The sequence below is a fragment of the Syngnathus typhle genome, linkage group LG21 (assembly GCF_033458585.1).
Source record: "Syngnathus typhle isolate RoL2023-S1 ecotype Sweden linkage group LG21, RoL_Styp_1.0, whole genome shotgun sequence".
NCBI lineage: Eukaryota > Metazoa > Chordata > Actinopteri > Syngnathiformes > Syngnathidae > Syngnathus > Syngnathus typhle.
The window spans coordinates 4,307,166-4,324,264 of record NC_083758.1 but is presented as its reverse complement, the minus strand read 5'-3'; the positions used below and the strand labels follow the sequence as shown (position 1 = coordinate 4,324,264).

Sequence of the window (17,099 nt, the reverse complement as noted above, 5' to 3'; positions counted from 1 at the left end):
CCCCCCCGCGGCTGCGTGACGCCTTCAATTTTAGCCGGTGGCTCGCCACCCGTGTGCTGACACCGAGGAGAATGTCACACGATTTGTGCTATTTATTTATACACGCAGCGCGGTGCCCGATACCCTCGGCTAATTGGGAGTTAATTGAGGGGAATGCTGTCCAGTAAAAACGTGATTAAGATTACGAAACTTCAATTAAATTAGAGTATCCAGGCAAATTTGAATTTAGAGTTGTGTGCCATAACATACAGAGCGTAGTAAGAAATGCAGCGTGATTATAAGCCGAGAAAAGCGGTTTATAATTACCGCGGCATGTAGAAGTATGCTAATTTCTAGAAGGCCATCTGTGGCATTTCGGAGCAAATGTTAACATTACGATTAGGGATGCACCGAAATAAAAATTCTTGGCCGAAACCGAAAACCAAAAATGAGGAAACCAAGGCCGAAAACCGAAAACCGAAACACCGAAAGAAATGTCAGTTATTAGAACCACAGCATTTATGGCTACATGTGTACTAACCTCACTAAAATCAAGGCATTGCAATAAACCAGTTACGAAAGTATGAAAATATTTATTTAGCACTGACAACAATGCACAATATAAATTAAAATTCAAAAATAAAATAAAATGTTTAACTTGACCCAACTCATGTGTACATTAAATAATAATTTACAGGCTTATAACTGACTGTAAAATTAAATATGTTCTCTTATAAAAACACAGAGAACTTTCTTGCCTTTTCAAAAACGTCCCCCACAGACGGAGTGGGCGTGCTCGGTGTCAGTTTCCTTTTCTGTGTCGCCTTCTTCTCATATTCAGAATGGCGATCGGGATGTTTGGATTTCAGGTGATGAATTAAACCAGACATGGAGAAACTTTTTGCAGATGCACCCCTTTCAGCATTGCATGTTTTGCAAATCGCTATCCGTGGGTCTTTCTCTGAGATAGTGAAATCAGTCCACACCGCAGACTTATCCCGTTTTCCCGCGTGCTGGCTGCGCTGTTTGCTCACGTCATCACAAGTTTCGGCCGTGTTGTTTCGGTGATTTAGGTCTTTCGGCCAAAAACCGAAAATGCACTTTTGGGTCATTTTCGGCCGAAAATTTTCGGTGGCCGAATTTTCGGTGCATCCCTAATTACGATAGCAGGATTGAGTATTTCAAACTTTATTTTGTCGAACTCTGTACTGTCCAAAGTTTCAATGTCAAATTCCGTATGTACATAAATGTATTTTTATTGTTTTAATAGATTGCCGCTCTGCTAGCAGTGCCATGAACAAAACTAACAGATGCGTCCCAAAATGTCATGTACGTGGTATAAAAAGTCAATTTCATACTTTTTCAGAGTTTAAAAAAGGGTAATAATAAAAACCTGTTGACCAGTGTAAAAGCCATTGTGGGGAGACCAGTGTTGCAAAACTAGCAATGACTAGATACCGTTTAAGCTAGTAGCATAACATCTAACACAACACTGATATCAAGAATACATTAAGAGATATTAAATAAATAAATTAAAGTTATTAGTTTTAAAGAAAATAGAAAGGATTATATCAACCAAGACGCCGTTTTATTTGATATAGCGAGACGTTGAGTGCTGCTAAGCTAGCAATGCTAATAGCTAACCCCAGAAGACCAGTGTTGCAAAACAAGCAATGGCTAGAGTAGATACCATTTAAGCTAGTAGCATAACATCTAACACAACACTAATATCAAGAATACATTAAGAGATGTTAAATAAATTAATTAAAGTTATTAGTTTTAAAGAAAATAGAAAGAATTATATCAACCAAGAAGCCGTTTTATTTGATATAGCGAGACGTTGAGACGTAGGACAATTGAGGGCTCCTTTCGGCAGCCCTCTGCTGTGACATGGACATCCACTTTTTATTTAATTGATTTTCATGTTGTATCATTTGTGCCCTCTCTGCATCCATTTCAACCTGGTGATCCTGAAAGGGGGATCCTTCCATCTGTGGTCCCTTCTCAAGGTTTCTCATTTTCCCCCTGCTAGGGGTTTTTAAGTTTTTCCTTGCCCTTTTGGGAGCTTAAGATCAGGGGATGCTTTGAGAATAATTGTCAATTTCTGTCTATGTGAAGCCCTTTGAGACTGCTTGTGATTTAGGGCTATACAAATAAACTTGACTTGACTTGACTTGACGTTGAGTGCTGCTAAGCTAGCAATGCTAATAGCTAACCCCAGAGTGAGTATTAGTAGTCGTCATGATGGTTAATTAATAGTCAGCTCGGTGCTTGTAATACGGAGGTTTGAAAAAGAATTTGTAATCCGGTTCATTCGAAGGGCGCCTACGGTAACATTGGAGGTGAACCCGACCGAGCACTTGTGTGCATTTCAAAAGCGACTTTGTCTCTGCATTCCTTCCTGCTTTTTCCCTCTCATCACTGTCACTAGTGTTGATTTTCACGCTGGTTGCATCCTCCCGTCCCCATCTTTGATTGCCTTTTGGCATTGGCAATAATTACGCCTGTAAATCCGTCCTTCACTCTCTCTTCGTTTCTTGTTTCCTCTTTGGCTCTTATTAAAAAGCTGTCCTTTTGTTATTGTCTTCTGTTCTTTGTCTTTCCTCTCCAGGTAGCTTCCTTTTTACCGCCCCCACCTTGCCCAATTTTCATCCTTCATCCTTGCGTATTTGCTTGTCAACATTTTTTATTTATTTATTTTTTAAATCTCAACGCTTCCTGTGATGTTAGGTGCAACGGCGGGGCACGCCAATGTTGTTTTGCGGCAAGTAAAAGCAGCGAGGAGAATGAGCGAGTGCAAAGTCAATGCCGTGCGTTCTCAGCTCGCAATCAATATGTTATATCGTCGCATTATTTAATTTGACCTGTCTTTGGATAAAAGCCCGCCGCTGTAAACAACGCTTAACAAGCTTTTGAAATACTGTAAGCTTGCGGTCATAAATAAGGAGTGATGGGAACGACTTGTGTGTGGTATTGATCAATATTGGCCGTCTATTAGCTTGATTTAGCTTGCAAATTTACCGCCGTTTAAAACGACCATCTGATTTTTATTTATTTTTTTTGCTTTCATCAGTCAGTAGATTTTTCTGTCGTTACAGAAAAAAGAATTCAACGGTTGGGGATTCCTCAAATAAGATCCAAAAGTGGAGATGAGATTCTTGTCTCGTGCGACACGCGGGGACTTTTGTGCCCCCGCAGTGTGTGGAGGTCCCCCTCTTCCCAATTAGACCCTGAACCCCGACTTGGCCTGTCCAATGCCCGCGTCACATTCGCGGCAATTAAAAGCAACCGCAGGTGAGCCGTCCGCCATTTTGGAAATCGCCGTGCCAGTTAAAGTTTAAAAAGACGGATGCTTGACTCCTGGCTGTCAAATTTGTAAATTCCGCCAACGTTTCCCTTTTTTTTGCGACAACAAGCTGTAGCTGAAAGTCCTGACCCGGCTGCCAAATACGTGAAATTTACCGTCGTCAAATAATAAATTCCGAATGTAAATCATCGTAATGAGCCAGCTGGCACTTTCACATGACACACTGTGTGTGTTTTAATGTAAAGCGAGTCTGCGATTGGGTCGGGTTAATTAGTTCCCGACCCGGGTGATCAATCAGGCTCGACAGCTCCATTACCGCAAGACACACACAGTACATGTATTGTACACACGTGCGCACCGTGATCATACGTAATTATTATTATATAAATCGCTGGCCTTTCTTTCCAAAGAGCAAATTCGGACCAAAAATTTTCTCGCCATCACCGGGCCCTGGCAAAGAGGCATTTGAAAAAGGTCGCTGAAGAAAGGAGACAGAATGCAGTTTGCTGGCATTTCTCACTATGGTACCGAAACACCTCTAGAGACAAACTTTTTTTTTTTTGATGAATTGAACTCAAGGAACTCAGACTAGTGTGACCGTGTTGTACAAAACCTGCCCTTTCAGCCAGCACTGAGCTTTTTTTTTTTTTTTTTATCTTCAAGGTATATAAATGCAAAGGAGTGTCTCCAGCGCTAATTGAAACTCCTTTTTAAGCAGTGCATCCTTTTTCGCTCTGTATCATACACACGCACACACACATTCATTAGAGCAAATGGAATTATAGGAGGATTGGAAGTGTAATCTCCTTCCCCGGCGGTGTGGGTGAACCAAGCCATTAATTTCCTCGCCGCTAATTCCCAACGCCGCTCATTTTGGAGGCGAAACTTACATCTTGCGCCACATTGGTGACCGAGGATTCGAAATTCAGCTGTGCTATAATTGCGCTGTAAAGTGGTTTGTTGGCGAATTCATGTGTATTTCTGACAAATTTGATGTTTTCAGGGCAGCCAGAAGCGGCGCTAGAGGGGGGGGCCACAGGGGCATAGGCCTCCTCAAAATATACTTTGACCCCCTTCAGTTGACTTTTTAATGTTTATTTATTTTTCCATTTTCCACATTTCCACCTGTAGGGAAAATACATCAAATATATATATATATTTTTTAAGAATTTCCTCACTCCACATGAGTGCGTGGTTTTATTATTATGAAATGTCTAACAGGTGCATGAAAATAAAGCACGGGCGATTTGCATACTTCTCCATTCTCTGCACATTTGTCGGATCCAAAATAAACGAAAGATCAAAGTGGAGAGTTTGCACAGGTCACTTCGGTCGCGTTTGGCGCCGCTCTCGTAAACAGATAAATATCGCATTTCCTCGCCGCCGTGCCTTTTATTTCCTCTTTGAAATGGAGATGTGTCTATTTGCAACGCGAGCGAGAGGACAAGCGAACATGCTCATTAACTTACATGAGCGCGCACGTGTTGTTTCGCCAATTGTTTTGAGTTTTGGGTTATTTGCCATCTGTGGCCTCCATGAATTATGCATACGCTGTCACTGCAACGATATCGCGCTAAAAATAAAAATTCATACAGAGAAAATAACCAAAAAAATTATCATCATTTGTGTTGGAACAGGGAGAAGCAGGCAGCACGCTGGACATGTCACACACAAAAAAAAAAAAGTCACACGAGGTATTGGCGACCTTTAAAAAATGCCAACGTGCAGATGCAAAGTGGCAGCCGCTTCACATAAAAGGGAATAAAGCCATTTGAAAATCGCACACACACACACGTCCATGTTTAATTGCTTACCGTCATCCTGATCCCGATTCGGCTGCGCTCAGCACTTCTGATGTGCGTGTGACAGACAGCTGACACTTTAGTGTATGTTTGACGAAACTTTGTAACGCATGCTAATGAGACGTCTGTCAGCCTCTCACACATACCTACGTGTGAGAGTCCATCAGCTCTAAAGACGTCCTCTGGTTCTCGTCCCTTACTCAATTTTTCTCCTGCTCTCTCTCTCGCCGCCGTCTTTAGATCCCCCAGATCAGCTACGCCTCCACGGCCCCCGAGCTGAGCGACAACACCCGCTACGACTTCTTCTCCCGCGTGGTCCCGCCGGACTCCTACCAAGCGCAGGCCATGATGGACATTGTGACAGCCATGGAGTGGAACTATGTGTCCACGTTGGCCTCTGAGGGAAACTACGGCGAGAGCGGCGTAGAGGCCTTCGTCCAGATCTCACGAGAAACCGGTAAGGAACCAGATTATTTTTTATTGAATTTTTGTGAATAGATTTTGGGATGTGGTAAGGCACAGGTGGGCCTAGGTGATTTAAACCTGAATTGTTGGAAAATTTAAATCTTCTAAGATCACCTCAGATGCGTTGGGTGGTTTTCTACATTTCAAGTCTTAACAAAAGCCTCCTTTGATGTCTTACCGGTAGCACTTTGGAAAAAAAAAAATTGATATCAAATGCGTATTTATCTGTGATGTTGCGTCTCAAAGGTGAGTAAAAAGGAAGGGAAATGCCAACATGTGGTTTTTAGTCTGCGTCTCTTTTCATCTCCAAGCCTCCCAACCTGAAATAGACGCGGAAGTAAACAAATACAATCTAGGCCACTTGCATTTGTATCGAAGTGGTGCCGGTGCGTTGGGCTCTTTCATATTTTGATTCACGCATTTATTTAAAAGCATCTTAGCGACGAACGGTGTGCGGCGTTAAGAGTCTATTCACAATCACGCCGGTATTAAGCGAGAGCGAGTGGCAAGGCGAGGGAGCAAGCTAATTGCATGAGAGTAAACGAGACCGGAATCTATCGAGACGCCGCTTCGGATCAACCCGTGAAATGCGCCGAGTGATATTGACGGATGCGAAATGGGCCCCGGCTTCCTTGTCTTATTGCGAAACATCACTTTGGGCAAATATTTACCGACTGACGGGCCTGAAGACGTGAAGGCCATCTAGCCCCCCTTCTTTTTTTTTCGAGCGTCCATTTCCGACTCCTCTGTGTGCATGTTTGGAGCCGGCTCGCCTCGGGGCTGCGAGCTGCGGCAGTCAGCACATCGTGGTTTACCGCGGTGTCACATCACCGTGTGTGTGTTGGAGACGAGTCAGCAGATAGTGCGCTCGCTCTCTTGCCCTCCGAGAGTGTGTGTTTGTGTGTGTTTGTCCGTGCGCGACATGCTGTGACACATGTGAACACGTAAGACGGTGTCAGGGCCCGAACAACTAACAATGGCGCTAAGTAGAGGCGGAGTTTCGTGGACCGGTTGCCATTTTTTTGGTGAACTGCCGGGAATTTCTTTGTGATTATTTTGTGATTGCGGCGCGATGATTACAGCCCATACAAGGCTCTCCGCATGCTAATGGCGAGGATTCATTTTAATTGGCGCACCGTTGTTTACTCTCCTCCGCGAGCGCTTTATGCATGCTAATGTCGTTAGCAGGCCACAAACGAGCGGGGCCTAAAGGGTGGCCGAGGCGGTAGTTTATCGTCGTCATGACGATCGGAAGGATGCCGCTGCGTCCCAAGCGGGATATGTCCTACTTCCGTGTGCCGTTGCCGCCGAGCTCGGCTCCCCGGAGGAGAGAAAAAGTTTGCCGCAGCTAATTTTTCAGTCTACATGACAGTCAGCAAAAAAATCTTGCATTTAGAAATGACTGCTGTAGGCGCAAACTAAAAATAGCTTTTTTTTTTCGTCACGTTGGAGCATCCTGGATCCTCATGTTGAAGCTGAATTCGTTCCTGATGAATGTAATCTGGATCGGATCCAGTTTCTAGAAGAGGAATAGATTCTGGAACAGGATGCAACTTGACCCGCTTTATAGCTATGGAGATGTATCACGGCCGTCGATGGAGTCGGCAGTTGACAAACGCGCGAGCCTTGGCAGAGGTCTGAACTCTCCCGCCGCTTTTGCAATTGAAGGTCTTCGGAAAGCTTTACAACCTAGCAGCCAAACTTCTGTCACCTGCGTAGATTAGATGCTTTTGCCTCCCTTTCCTCCCCACTCAAGACCTAATAAAACTCCACGCGAAACCATGAAAAACGGACTTTGTTTCTTCCGAGGCGCTCGTATATATCCGAGGTGGCGGTTTTGCGTCCTGTTCCCGTCAATGGTGTCGCTTTGCACTTCAAAGCGGTGATAATTCACTTCCCCATCTGTGATATGCGGTCGGATTTCTTGAACGGAACAGGAGGGCTTATCTCTGGCGGCGGGTTGGAAAAGGCCAGCGAGTTTAAATCCGCAGTGGAGCAGAGCTTTTCCGCTGTGTTGCCGTCTGATTTTATTGCTCAGCAAAAGATGCAGGTGTTCTCGCTCCGAGGGGGAGCCCCTCCCCCTCCGGCTGGGGGAATTGCTAAATACGCCACACGGAAAGCTAAAACGCGCTTCAAATAACCGAAATGCTTTCAAACGAGCCGTGACCTACTCTTGCCTCTATGACCCACATAGACAAACTAAAGGCCAGCAGTCGACGATGAGCGCAAGAAAATGAGAGTGTAATTAATCATTTATGTCCCGATTCGTTTAATTAGTTCTCAGGCTCTGAACTGATGTGCCGCTCTTTTCCACCGCGCTTTGCAGGAGCTTCTGGTCTTTAGTTTCGGACCAGTTTCACTCTAGTATATCAATTCCAAGAGATAAAAAAAATAATACATATAAACTTAAATACATAAAAAAATAAAAAGGAAATAATTACAAATATAAATAATATATATATAATAAATATAAATGATAAAAAATAAGAAAAAGAATTAAAACCATTTACATTTTTTTTTAATTATTATATATATAGTTTTTATTTGTTCTTTTTTTTATCATTTCTTGTAATGAAAAAAGAAAAAAAAGATTAAAATTACAATTATTTAAAAAAACACATGTACAGTATATAAATAGTATATAATAAATATAAATGATAAAAAAATAAGAAAATGATTAAATCCATTATTTACATTTTTTTTTAAATTATTATATATATAGCTTCTCTTTATTTATTTGTGTTTTTCTTTTTTTTATCGTTTCTTGTATTTGAAAGTCACCAAGGACAAGGGTATTTGGTACTGCAGGGAGCACTTTTCGCCCCCTAATGCGACTAATGGCCCTAGCGCGGAGATGTCACCTTAACCTCAAGGTCTGTGAATCAGTTTGTCCAGCCTGTGTCTGGAGATTTCTTTTTAAATGGCTGCTGGAGAAACACACCTGCGCACCCGCTGCCCAAACTCAACTCTATTTACCCATCTTGTTGTCTTGGCGCTTTTAACCATTTATCAGCCGTTCCGCTAGTGATGCTAACGATACTCAATTGTGCACATTTTGACGCTTAGATCACGATGCTTTTGATAAAAAAAAGTCTTCTCTTGATTCTCCAGGATGCGCAACTTTGTCCCGCGGGTCAATTTAGCTCGCCGCTTCATGTCCTTGATTGGACTCATTAGAAACGTTCGACTTTTCATCGAGGCCCGCATCGCTGAGTCACGCGCGCCCGAAGATGCTCGGAGGGGGTTTGAGCGAGTGGGTGTCGTACAAGCGTCAAGCTTATCCACGTGTAACTAATTAAAGCGGCCTTGCTATTCATCTCAAGGTGAAGCTGTCTTTGGAGAACGCTCATGTGAACCAAGGCCCATGTGCTCCGTCGAGCTCTTTGCTAGCTCATCCTTGGCATCTTGCAAAAGATTTTTTTTTTTGTCCAACCTCCCTTTCCTTTCAATCTAAATCATGCGCCAGAGGTCATTAACAGACGATTGTATTAAAATAGAGGTGATGCCAGCCTTATGGTCGCCGTCTCCCAGCTGGGTGAAAGCGACAATATCCATTAGGAGTTAACAACCCTTTGTGGAATCGCATTGCCGTCTCCACAGGACATTAAAAGACGCCGATTATCACCCTCGCCACTTTCATCTCATCTCGCCCAAATTGCCAGTTTCTATCAGTTGGCTCAGATATGATGACCAACAGGAATTGCCCCTGCTTTTCCTGAATTGATTTGTTCCCAGCTCAGTGAGCTTTGCTTACTGTGGTTTCATTGGCCGGACACAAAACGCTTTGGCTAAGCATTCAACTCATTGAATAAATCAATTCCTACATTGAAATCCAATAGTTGTCCAACACTGTGCGTTTTTTTTTTTTTTTTTAATCTGATTAAATATCCCCGTACCCTCGCGTGACACTCCATTTGTAGATCCTTACTCCCGGTCCTACTGCTAATAAATCAAACGAGGCGTGCACACATCTCGTCGTTTCTCTCCAAAGATTGCAAACGCACACTCGTCCTCCGACAGGCCCCGGCTGATGGATGGCGGGCCGGCACGAGGCTGATTAGCCCGAGTGACTGGACCAGAATTACAACTCTGTCGGCACGGCGATTGCATTGTTACGTTAGCAACAAGCCGTGTCGGAAAGTCGGAACGCCGGGATGTGCGACGGGGGAATCGATGCTCTCCATCCATCTCGTCCGACTGCTCGTTTCTCTCCATCGTCATTTCCTCTCCGTCAATTCTCCGGGAGGGGGGAAAAAGTTCTGAAATTAAACAGAACCGTTCGATCCGAACAGAACTTTGGCCATCGCGTTCGATCCAGCGCAGTCAGTTATTGACTTTAAGAGTCAGCGCGAGGAACTAGAGCCGATTAATCGACTGATTGGTTTAACTACTAATTAGATCGATCTCAATCGAGCTTAATGTCAAATCAAATCTCGCAAACTAATCTGTTTGTTATCATTAAGAAAATAATGTCACGAATTCAAGATCTGCTCTTTCCCTTCCATTGGCTGCCGCCGTTATATTTACATCAAAATGGATGTTCGGCGCAATTACGCCGCTCCAACCTGACAAATGACGGCCGGAAACCTTCCGCCGCCGCTTCCTCCCCCCAAACTTTGACAGAGGCGCCGCTGAACCCACTAATTTGAAAGTTCGCTTTTCTTTCCACGACCAGTATGGAAGTTTATCTGTGCCATCGGATTTTGAATTCGAATTTGTAGCACTGAATTTTTTTACATCCAATTTTTAACACTGAATTTTTTTTTGCATCTAAATCAGACTTTGAATTTTAAAAGCCATCGAATTTCTAGCACTGAATTTTTTTTTCCCTAAGACATTTTTTTCAATGTCTCAAAAAATTCAGTGTCAAAAAATTCAATGTCTTAATAAATTCAGTGTAAAAAAATTCGACATCTCAAAAAATTCTATGTAAAAAAATTCAATGTCTAAAAAAATTCAGTGTAAAAAAATTCGATGTCTCCAAAAATTCAGTGTAAAAATATTCAGCGCGGACATCCGGGGTAACCAAGGGAGAAGTAATCGATCCCTGTATCAAATCATCCAACGTTCAGCCAATCAAGTTACGCTCCATTGGTCATGTGACGTCGAAACAGGAACGTCGTGAAGTTCAAAGGTAACAGTAACAGTTAATACTGTAATACTAACAGTTAATACTGTAATACTGTAATGAACTTGAATTCACGACGTTCCTGTTTCGACGTCACATGACCAATGAAGCGTAACTTGATTGGCTGAACGTTGGATGATTTGATACAGGGATCGATTACTTCTCCCTTGGTTACCCCGGATGTCCGCGCTGAATATTTTTACACTGAATTTTTGGAGACATCGAATTTTTTTACACTGAATTTTTTTAGACATTGAATTTTTTTACATAGAATTTTTTGAGATGTCGAATTTTTTTACACTGAATTTTTTAAGACATTGAATTTTTTGACACTGAATTTTTTGAGACATTAAAAAAAATGTCTTAGGAAAAAAAAATTCAGTGCTAGAAATTCGATGGCTTTTAAAATTCAAAGTCTGATTTAGATGCAAAAAAAAATTCAGTGTTAAAAATTGGATGTAAAAAAAATCAGTGCTACAAATTCGAATTCAAAATCCGATGGCACAGATAAACTTCCATAGACCAGTCTGTTATTAATCAAAGCGGGAAATTGTAATTTACACAGCATCGTACGTGGCTCCATCGCTTGCATTTTCCCTGGCTTCTCCTTACGCTGTTTTCAGGGCTTCTTAGATTTGCAGCCTCGTTAATCTCCCATTGTCTCGACTGGATTCTCATTTTTTTGACAAATGCGTCATCCTCCACCCCTCGTTCTCAGGCAGGACCTCCGCGGTATTATCCAAGGTCTTAATCTGCCGCTGCCAGCCGCTCCTTTTAAGCACACACATCAAAGTTTCTTAAATGGAAAATTTTCGGAACTAAATTCGTGCTCAAGTTTATTTAGTTGACAGATGGGCGACCAAAGTGAGTAAATTTAGATGGACGCTCAATAAAACGGTGACATTACACATGCATTGATATTTTTTTTATACCTCACCCCATCACACATAATGTATTTAGTCAAGGTCATTACTTTGACCGTGTTGCCGTGGCAGCGCAGGCAGAGCGGGGAGGGGGAAGAAGAAAGTTTCCACCAGTAGTTGGACTTGTTTTGTGGATTCTTTGTTGCGTCTGAGCGACTTTCTTCTCCTCTTCCCACCCACGCTGCGGTCAGATGCCACCAGAGATGCCGGACCCCCCCTAAATTAAAAAACACAAAAAAACACAACACTGCCGTCAAGCATCGGAGATTAATTTGTAACACGGAGCTTTATCGCTCACAGCAGGGCCTCGAGGGGGGGCCTCGACTCATTTGGGTCATTTCTCGAGTTTAAAGTAATTAGAGAAAAACAAGATAAGGGTAGAAAATAAGAGGAAGGGATCCGCTAGAGGCTCGACCCTATTCCAAATTCATGAGGTAGAAAATCCAAGGAAACGCAGCACCAGCAGCAACTGGCAAAATGCGATTCTCGCTCGACAAGCCGTGTTCCGCCGCTTACGCGTCCGAGTCGGCGTGTGCGCCGAATGTCGATTGGCCGTGGCGCGGCGGTCTCGAGCGCGCTCGTGCGCGTGCACGCCCGCGGCTGTTCTTCCAGCATTGCAGCATGCAGAGAACCTCTAATGAAAGAGAAAAATAGATGGCTTTTGTCTCACTCTGCACTTTTCTTGTTTGTCTCACCCTCGCTGGCTTCTGGAAGTTTTTACCGCCAAGAGCAATACTTTTTTTTTTTTTTAATCCATGCGGTTTAGGATAGAGCTGTAAATTTGAACGGCATTTATTGAATAATGCTCATTACCACAACCGGGAAATGCTTTTAGTGGAGTTTTAATGATATATTTTTTAGCGAGCGTGTGCGTCGTGGAAAAATGGAAAAGCCCCCGCAGCAGAATGCGGGAATGAGTAACAGGCAGCTGATCATCGAAGCAGAGGGAATTTAATACCTGGGAACAGCCGGAGTTGGAGATCAGGCTCTTTTCTGACTCACAACGCCTGGTAGAGAAAAAAAAAATAAAACATTTAACTGCCGGAATTATGAAGCGAATGATGAAGTCGCAGATATCTTTTTTTTTTTTTACTAGTCAGTTCTTTAGCAGAAAATCAATGCGAGGCTCATTATTTTGTAGATTACATCTGGAATATGTCCAGTTTCAACCTGAAGGCGGGTATACAAAATGGCCGCCCCACTGGATTTTTATAGACCGAATTCCAGCTGTGAGGAAAAAAAAAAAAAAAAAGAACTGATCCATACTTGTTTTGACAAGTTGTCAGTCGGTTATTTCCCGCCGAGCGATACCAACAAAGAAGAACGAGATCCTATTCTGCGGCTATTCATTGACTCTTAGCGGGATGGCGCCAAGGCAGCCTGTTAAATTGAAGAAGTCAACTGTGATTTTTATTTCTTTACATACGTAGCTTCTTAGCAGAACTTTTGGAAGTTGTCTTAAAATCTTCATTGATCTGACTTCTCTGGGCTGGGCTTATATATAGTATATATATTTATATATTGCGCTGGGAACGTCAGGATCGGTTTGACTCGTCTCTGCTCACAAGAAGCCTCCCGCTAGTGAGATGAATGCACTGGAAGGCCTTTTTCTGCACAGACAACATTTTAAAGTTCAGCTGCGGCTAAAACTTAAACATTTCTTCTTTCTGGAAATATACGCACCGACCCTGTAGCTCTTTCGTTATTTTTGTTGTATTATTTTCTCCAAGCAGATTTTCGTCTTAAAAATCATGGCAAAATGTTCCTCCGGCCGTGTTTTGATGTCAAATCAACTTCTGAGCCGGTAATCGCGTTATGAACCTTTGCGAAACGACGTGCCCGCCCGTCACGGCAACGGCGGATCCTTTACTTTTTTAAAGCTTGGCTCCACCACAGATAAAAATACAAAGTCGACGAGATTTACGGCTCCGTGTGGTTGTGCGAGCGTTCTGATTAGCACTGTTTATAATTAGATCATTTTAAACTGTTTAAAGTCCCCGAGATGCTGTCAGGCACACTTGTATGCAAATCGTCTTGTGTCCTAGCCGTCGACTTGGAGACTTAGCAAAGAACAGGATGAAGATTTGGAGGAGGGCCAGTTATGAATCTCTATGAATGTACGCGTTAGCGGAGTTTGAGTGCTGACTTTGAAATTTCTAGAACTGTCATCATTACACAAAATCCCTCTCACCGTTGATTGTAGAACTTTCAGCGAGGCGTCTTTGTGTTTGATTATTATCGCCATATGTTTTATAATCGTAAATGAGCGCATTAAGTTTGAGGGTAAAAAAAAAAAATCAACAGTTGGGTCAAATTGAATGCTAGACTTGAAGACATCTGTTTTAAAAACGACTACTACATAACTTTGCTTCTGAAAAGTTTGCTTAGCTTAATGCTAAGGAGCAATGTGAAACGCCATACCCAGGCTAACGAATAGCATCGCTGTATGTTTGTATGAAATTCCAACGGTCGAAACTGTTTAAGTGTTAAAAATATATATTTAGGGAGACAAATCCACTATTGTTGTTATTAGTTTGACCTCATGGGCTTGAAACGGACTCCGAATGTACTCTAATTCTTGACAATGTAGTCAAGTCCAGAACAAACACGCGCAATTCTCTGAATGCTTGTTTGCCTGTTTGTTTCCTCTGGCATGCTTGTTCAGGTATTTACAAATTCAAAAGTCAACACTCGCATGTGCCAAGGCGAAAAATCCCAACAGCGTGATGATTAAGCCCCTTGTTCCTTGTCGAATTACACAGTTAAACCTTTTTTTTTTTTATATATAATTTAAATAGAAGCATGCTTCTTGTATACATGCAGTCAATAGATGATTGAGCGGAAAAATATTGAGTGCGAAGAAGTCCCAAGTAATTAAATTAGCGCCTTTTGAATGTGTTTAATTGCTAGCGCAGCTGTTTGTCCAAACGTGTGGTGCAGACAATGAGATAATCGCTCCAGAACTGGCAGTGCAAGATCATTATTCCTCTCCAAGAAGCATCTTGCGCTATTTATTTGTTTGTTTGTTTGTTTGTTGTCGTGGGTGACTTTAAAAATATGATTTGTTGTCTGAGTGGCAAATGCATGAGCATGAAGGCAAGGATCTTTTGGCATTACTGTCAAGTTTGCCCTTCATTTGAGAGTCAATTCTGCAATCCAGAGGTCTGAAATTTGGTTACCCTCCAGGCAATCGTAGGATAGGAAAAATACGAAGAAGACCTCACTTGGGTCTAATTCTATTCACGTTTTAAAAATATTCACTCGAGCAAGATACTTTGTTTTTTCAACTTAACATTTTGGTCGCCTCATTTTGGTCTGATTTTATTCACATTTTGATGATATTCACTCAAGCGAGATATTTTGTTTTTTCAACTTATCGATTTTATAACTATTTTTCTAGTGCGTACTCCGAATCAACAGGGGGCAGTCAATTCGTGATGTAAAAATTAGTTTTCCATCAAAGTCAAAATAAAACAAAGAAAATTAAATGTTGTGTATTTAGAACAAACAACTTTGCCTTGAGAACGCCCTTGCTAGCTTGATGCTAACATATAATGGAGAACCCTATGCACAGGCTAGTTTGTAAGTCTCCATTCAAGCAGCAAGCTGCAAATGATCACGGTATCTCAAAACTTGCCATTCCCCGACAACAAAAGCGACTCGAACGCGCACTGCAGCGGTCGTGCGGCTCGCGCCGCCGGCCCAATTAATCACCGACGCAGCCCCGGCATACAAAATGGCGCCTGTCTGCTCTATTATCGCCGCGCTTTCCGGCGTTTGGTGTCTGATGCTGTGTGTTTTGCTCTCCCGCTGTGTTTCCCCCCCCTCATTCAAACAAATTGAGATTGAGAAATGGAGGGAGAGCCCGGAGCAGAATGTGAAGGAGGACAGCGGGGTGGAAAGATGAGCGATGCACGCGGTAAAGAGAAATCTCATAAGCTCGCTCACTTCCTCTCGCTGTTTACCATCAGTGGAGACAGACGAGCCCCGCAGTCAATTACAGGTGCTTGTTAGACTATAAATGGAGCAAAGAAGTCATGTTGCCCTTCCGGGAGAATACAAATGTAATTTGTCGGAACACGTCGCAAACCACAACACACTTGACTCTCGGCTCAACTAGCCTAGCTTTCGAGTGCTTCAGTTCATGTTTGTTTGGGTAAAGTTGAGTCAAAGTTGACATCTACCGTTGGTTAGTTAGCATTGCTAAGCCATTAGCATTCCGATTTTTTATTTATTTACTTTTTTTACAAGCCTAGCCCAAAAAAAGAACCCGGAACGCATTGAACTACTTGAACATTTGCTTCAGAGCAGACCAGATAAAAAGCCCGACATCCCTTTTGATCCGTTTATGACATTCATAATTCCTCGGAGATTTGATGCAATTCAAAAGATTCCCCGCCGGATATGTCGCAATGCCTCTTTCTGATTTAAGCGCAGAGCATCCATTCAACTGCACCTCCTTTACATCTGCGGCTCGCGAGTCAGATCGGAATCAAACGGCATTACCTTTGCCTCACTTAGGCGCCATCAAAGCGAGCCGAGCTATCGACTTGACTTTTTTGTTTGAATTACACCTTCAGTCTGGACTGAAGCCCAAACGAGCTTTCGCGTTCGCCTTAACTGACAGCCAGATTAGCGTCACTCCATTGTGCCATTAAAACCGTTTCCCACTGTCTGACCTTGCGAACGGCTGAAAATGAAGTCACGGCAAAACTTCTTTTGATCGCTTCGGTCCGGCGTTCTCAACTCACATTCCGAGTAATTTTTATGTATATGCCGCTAATTCACCGAGTTCCCCGACAAAAAACTTTGATCAATTCAATTCTGTTCAATCAGTCCAAAGCAGATGTCGAGCGATTTAAGAGCGGCGTTGGCCCGGAATCTCATCATATTCTTCCAGAGAAGAGCGGAATGACTCACGCTTGGCGCTCTCCCGCCGCTAACACCAGGTGTGACCCAGCCTATAAATGGCACCGCCACTGGTTCCCGGCCGTAATGATTGAAAGAGACATCGAAAAGTGAGAGCAACACCTGCTCCTTTCAGGGTTTTTTTTTTCGCCTCAGCACCTCGCTTTTTTTACCTCACAGCCGACTGTTGTTAATTCTCCGGTTCGTCGCGTGGCGACCCCGCCCGCCCCACCCCTTCTCCAAAACACCCCCCCGCCGGGAGCGCTCGAGTCAAGTGTCCCGTGTCCTTTGCTTTATTGAAATGCCAGCGTGTCTCATGAGGTCAGCACATACGCCACACGGCGTGTACTCATCACACAGGACCCGGAGCATTCACTTTGATGGGGTCAACAAACGTCTTCTCAACGTCTCGGCGATAAAACCTTTTGGGATACGTTCCTCCATGTGAGATCCTGAAGATGATTTCATTGGATTGGGAGGAAATAGGAATGGCGGTCGTTGTGTTTTTTTCTGCTCTCAGGTATAGAGAGCCTTGTTAAAAATGAAATAAATAAATAAATACATACACATCCCCTATGGCCATAAAT

At 43.0% G+C, this 17,099-nt stretch overlaps 1 protein-coding gene across 1 annotated transcript in view; it reads left to right on the top strand.

Annotated features, from left to right (window-relative positions):
- grm8a (glutamate receptor, metabotropic 8a) overlaps positions 1-17,099 on the top strand; it is an 88,744-nt gene that overhangs the window by 34,597 nt on the left and 37,048 nt on the right. The window contains exon 3 of the mRNA XM_061269040.1: positions 5,329-5,545. Within this exon, the coding sequence (XP_061125024.1) occupies positions 5,329-5,545 (217 nt within the window). The remainder of the gene's footprint in view (positions 1-5,328; positions 5,546-17,099) is intronic.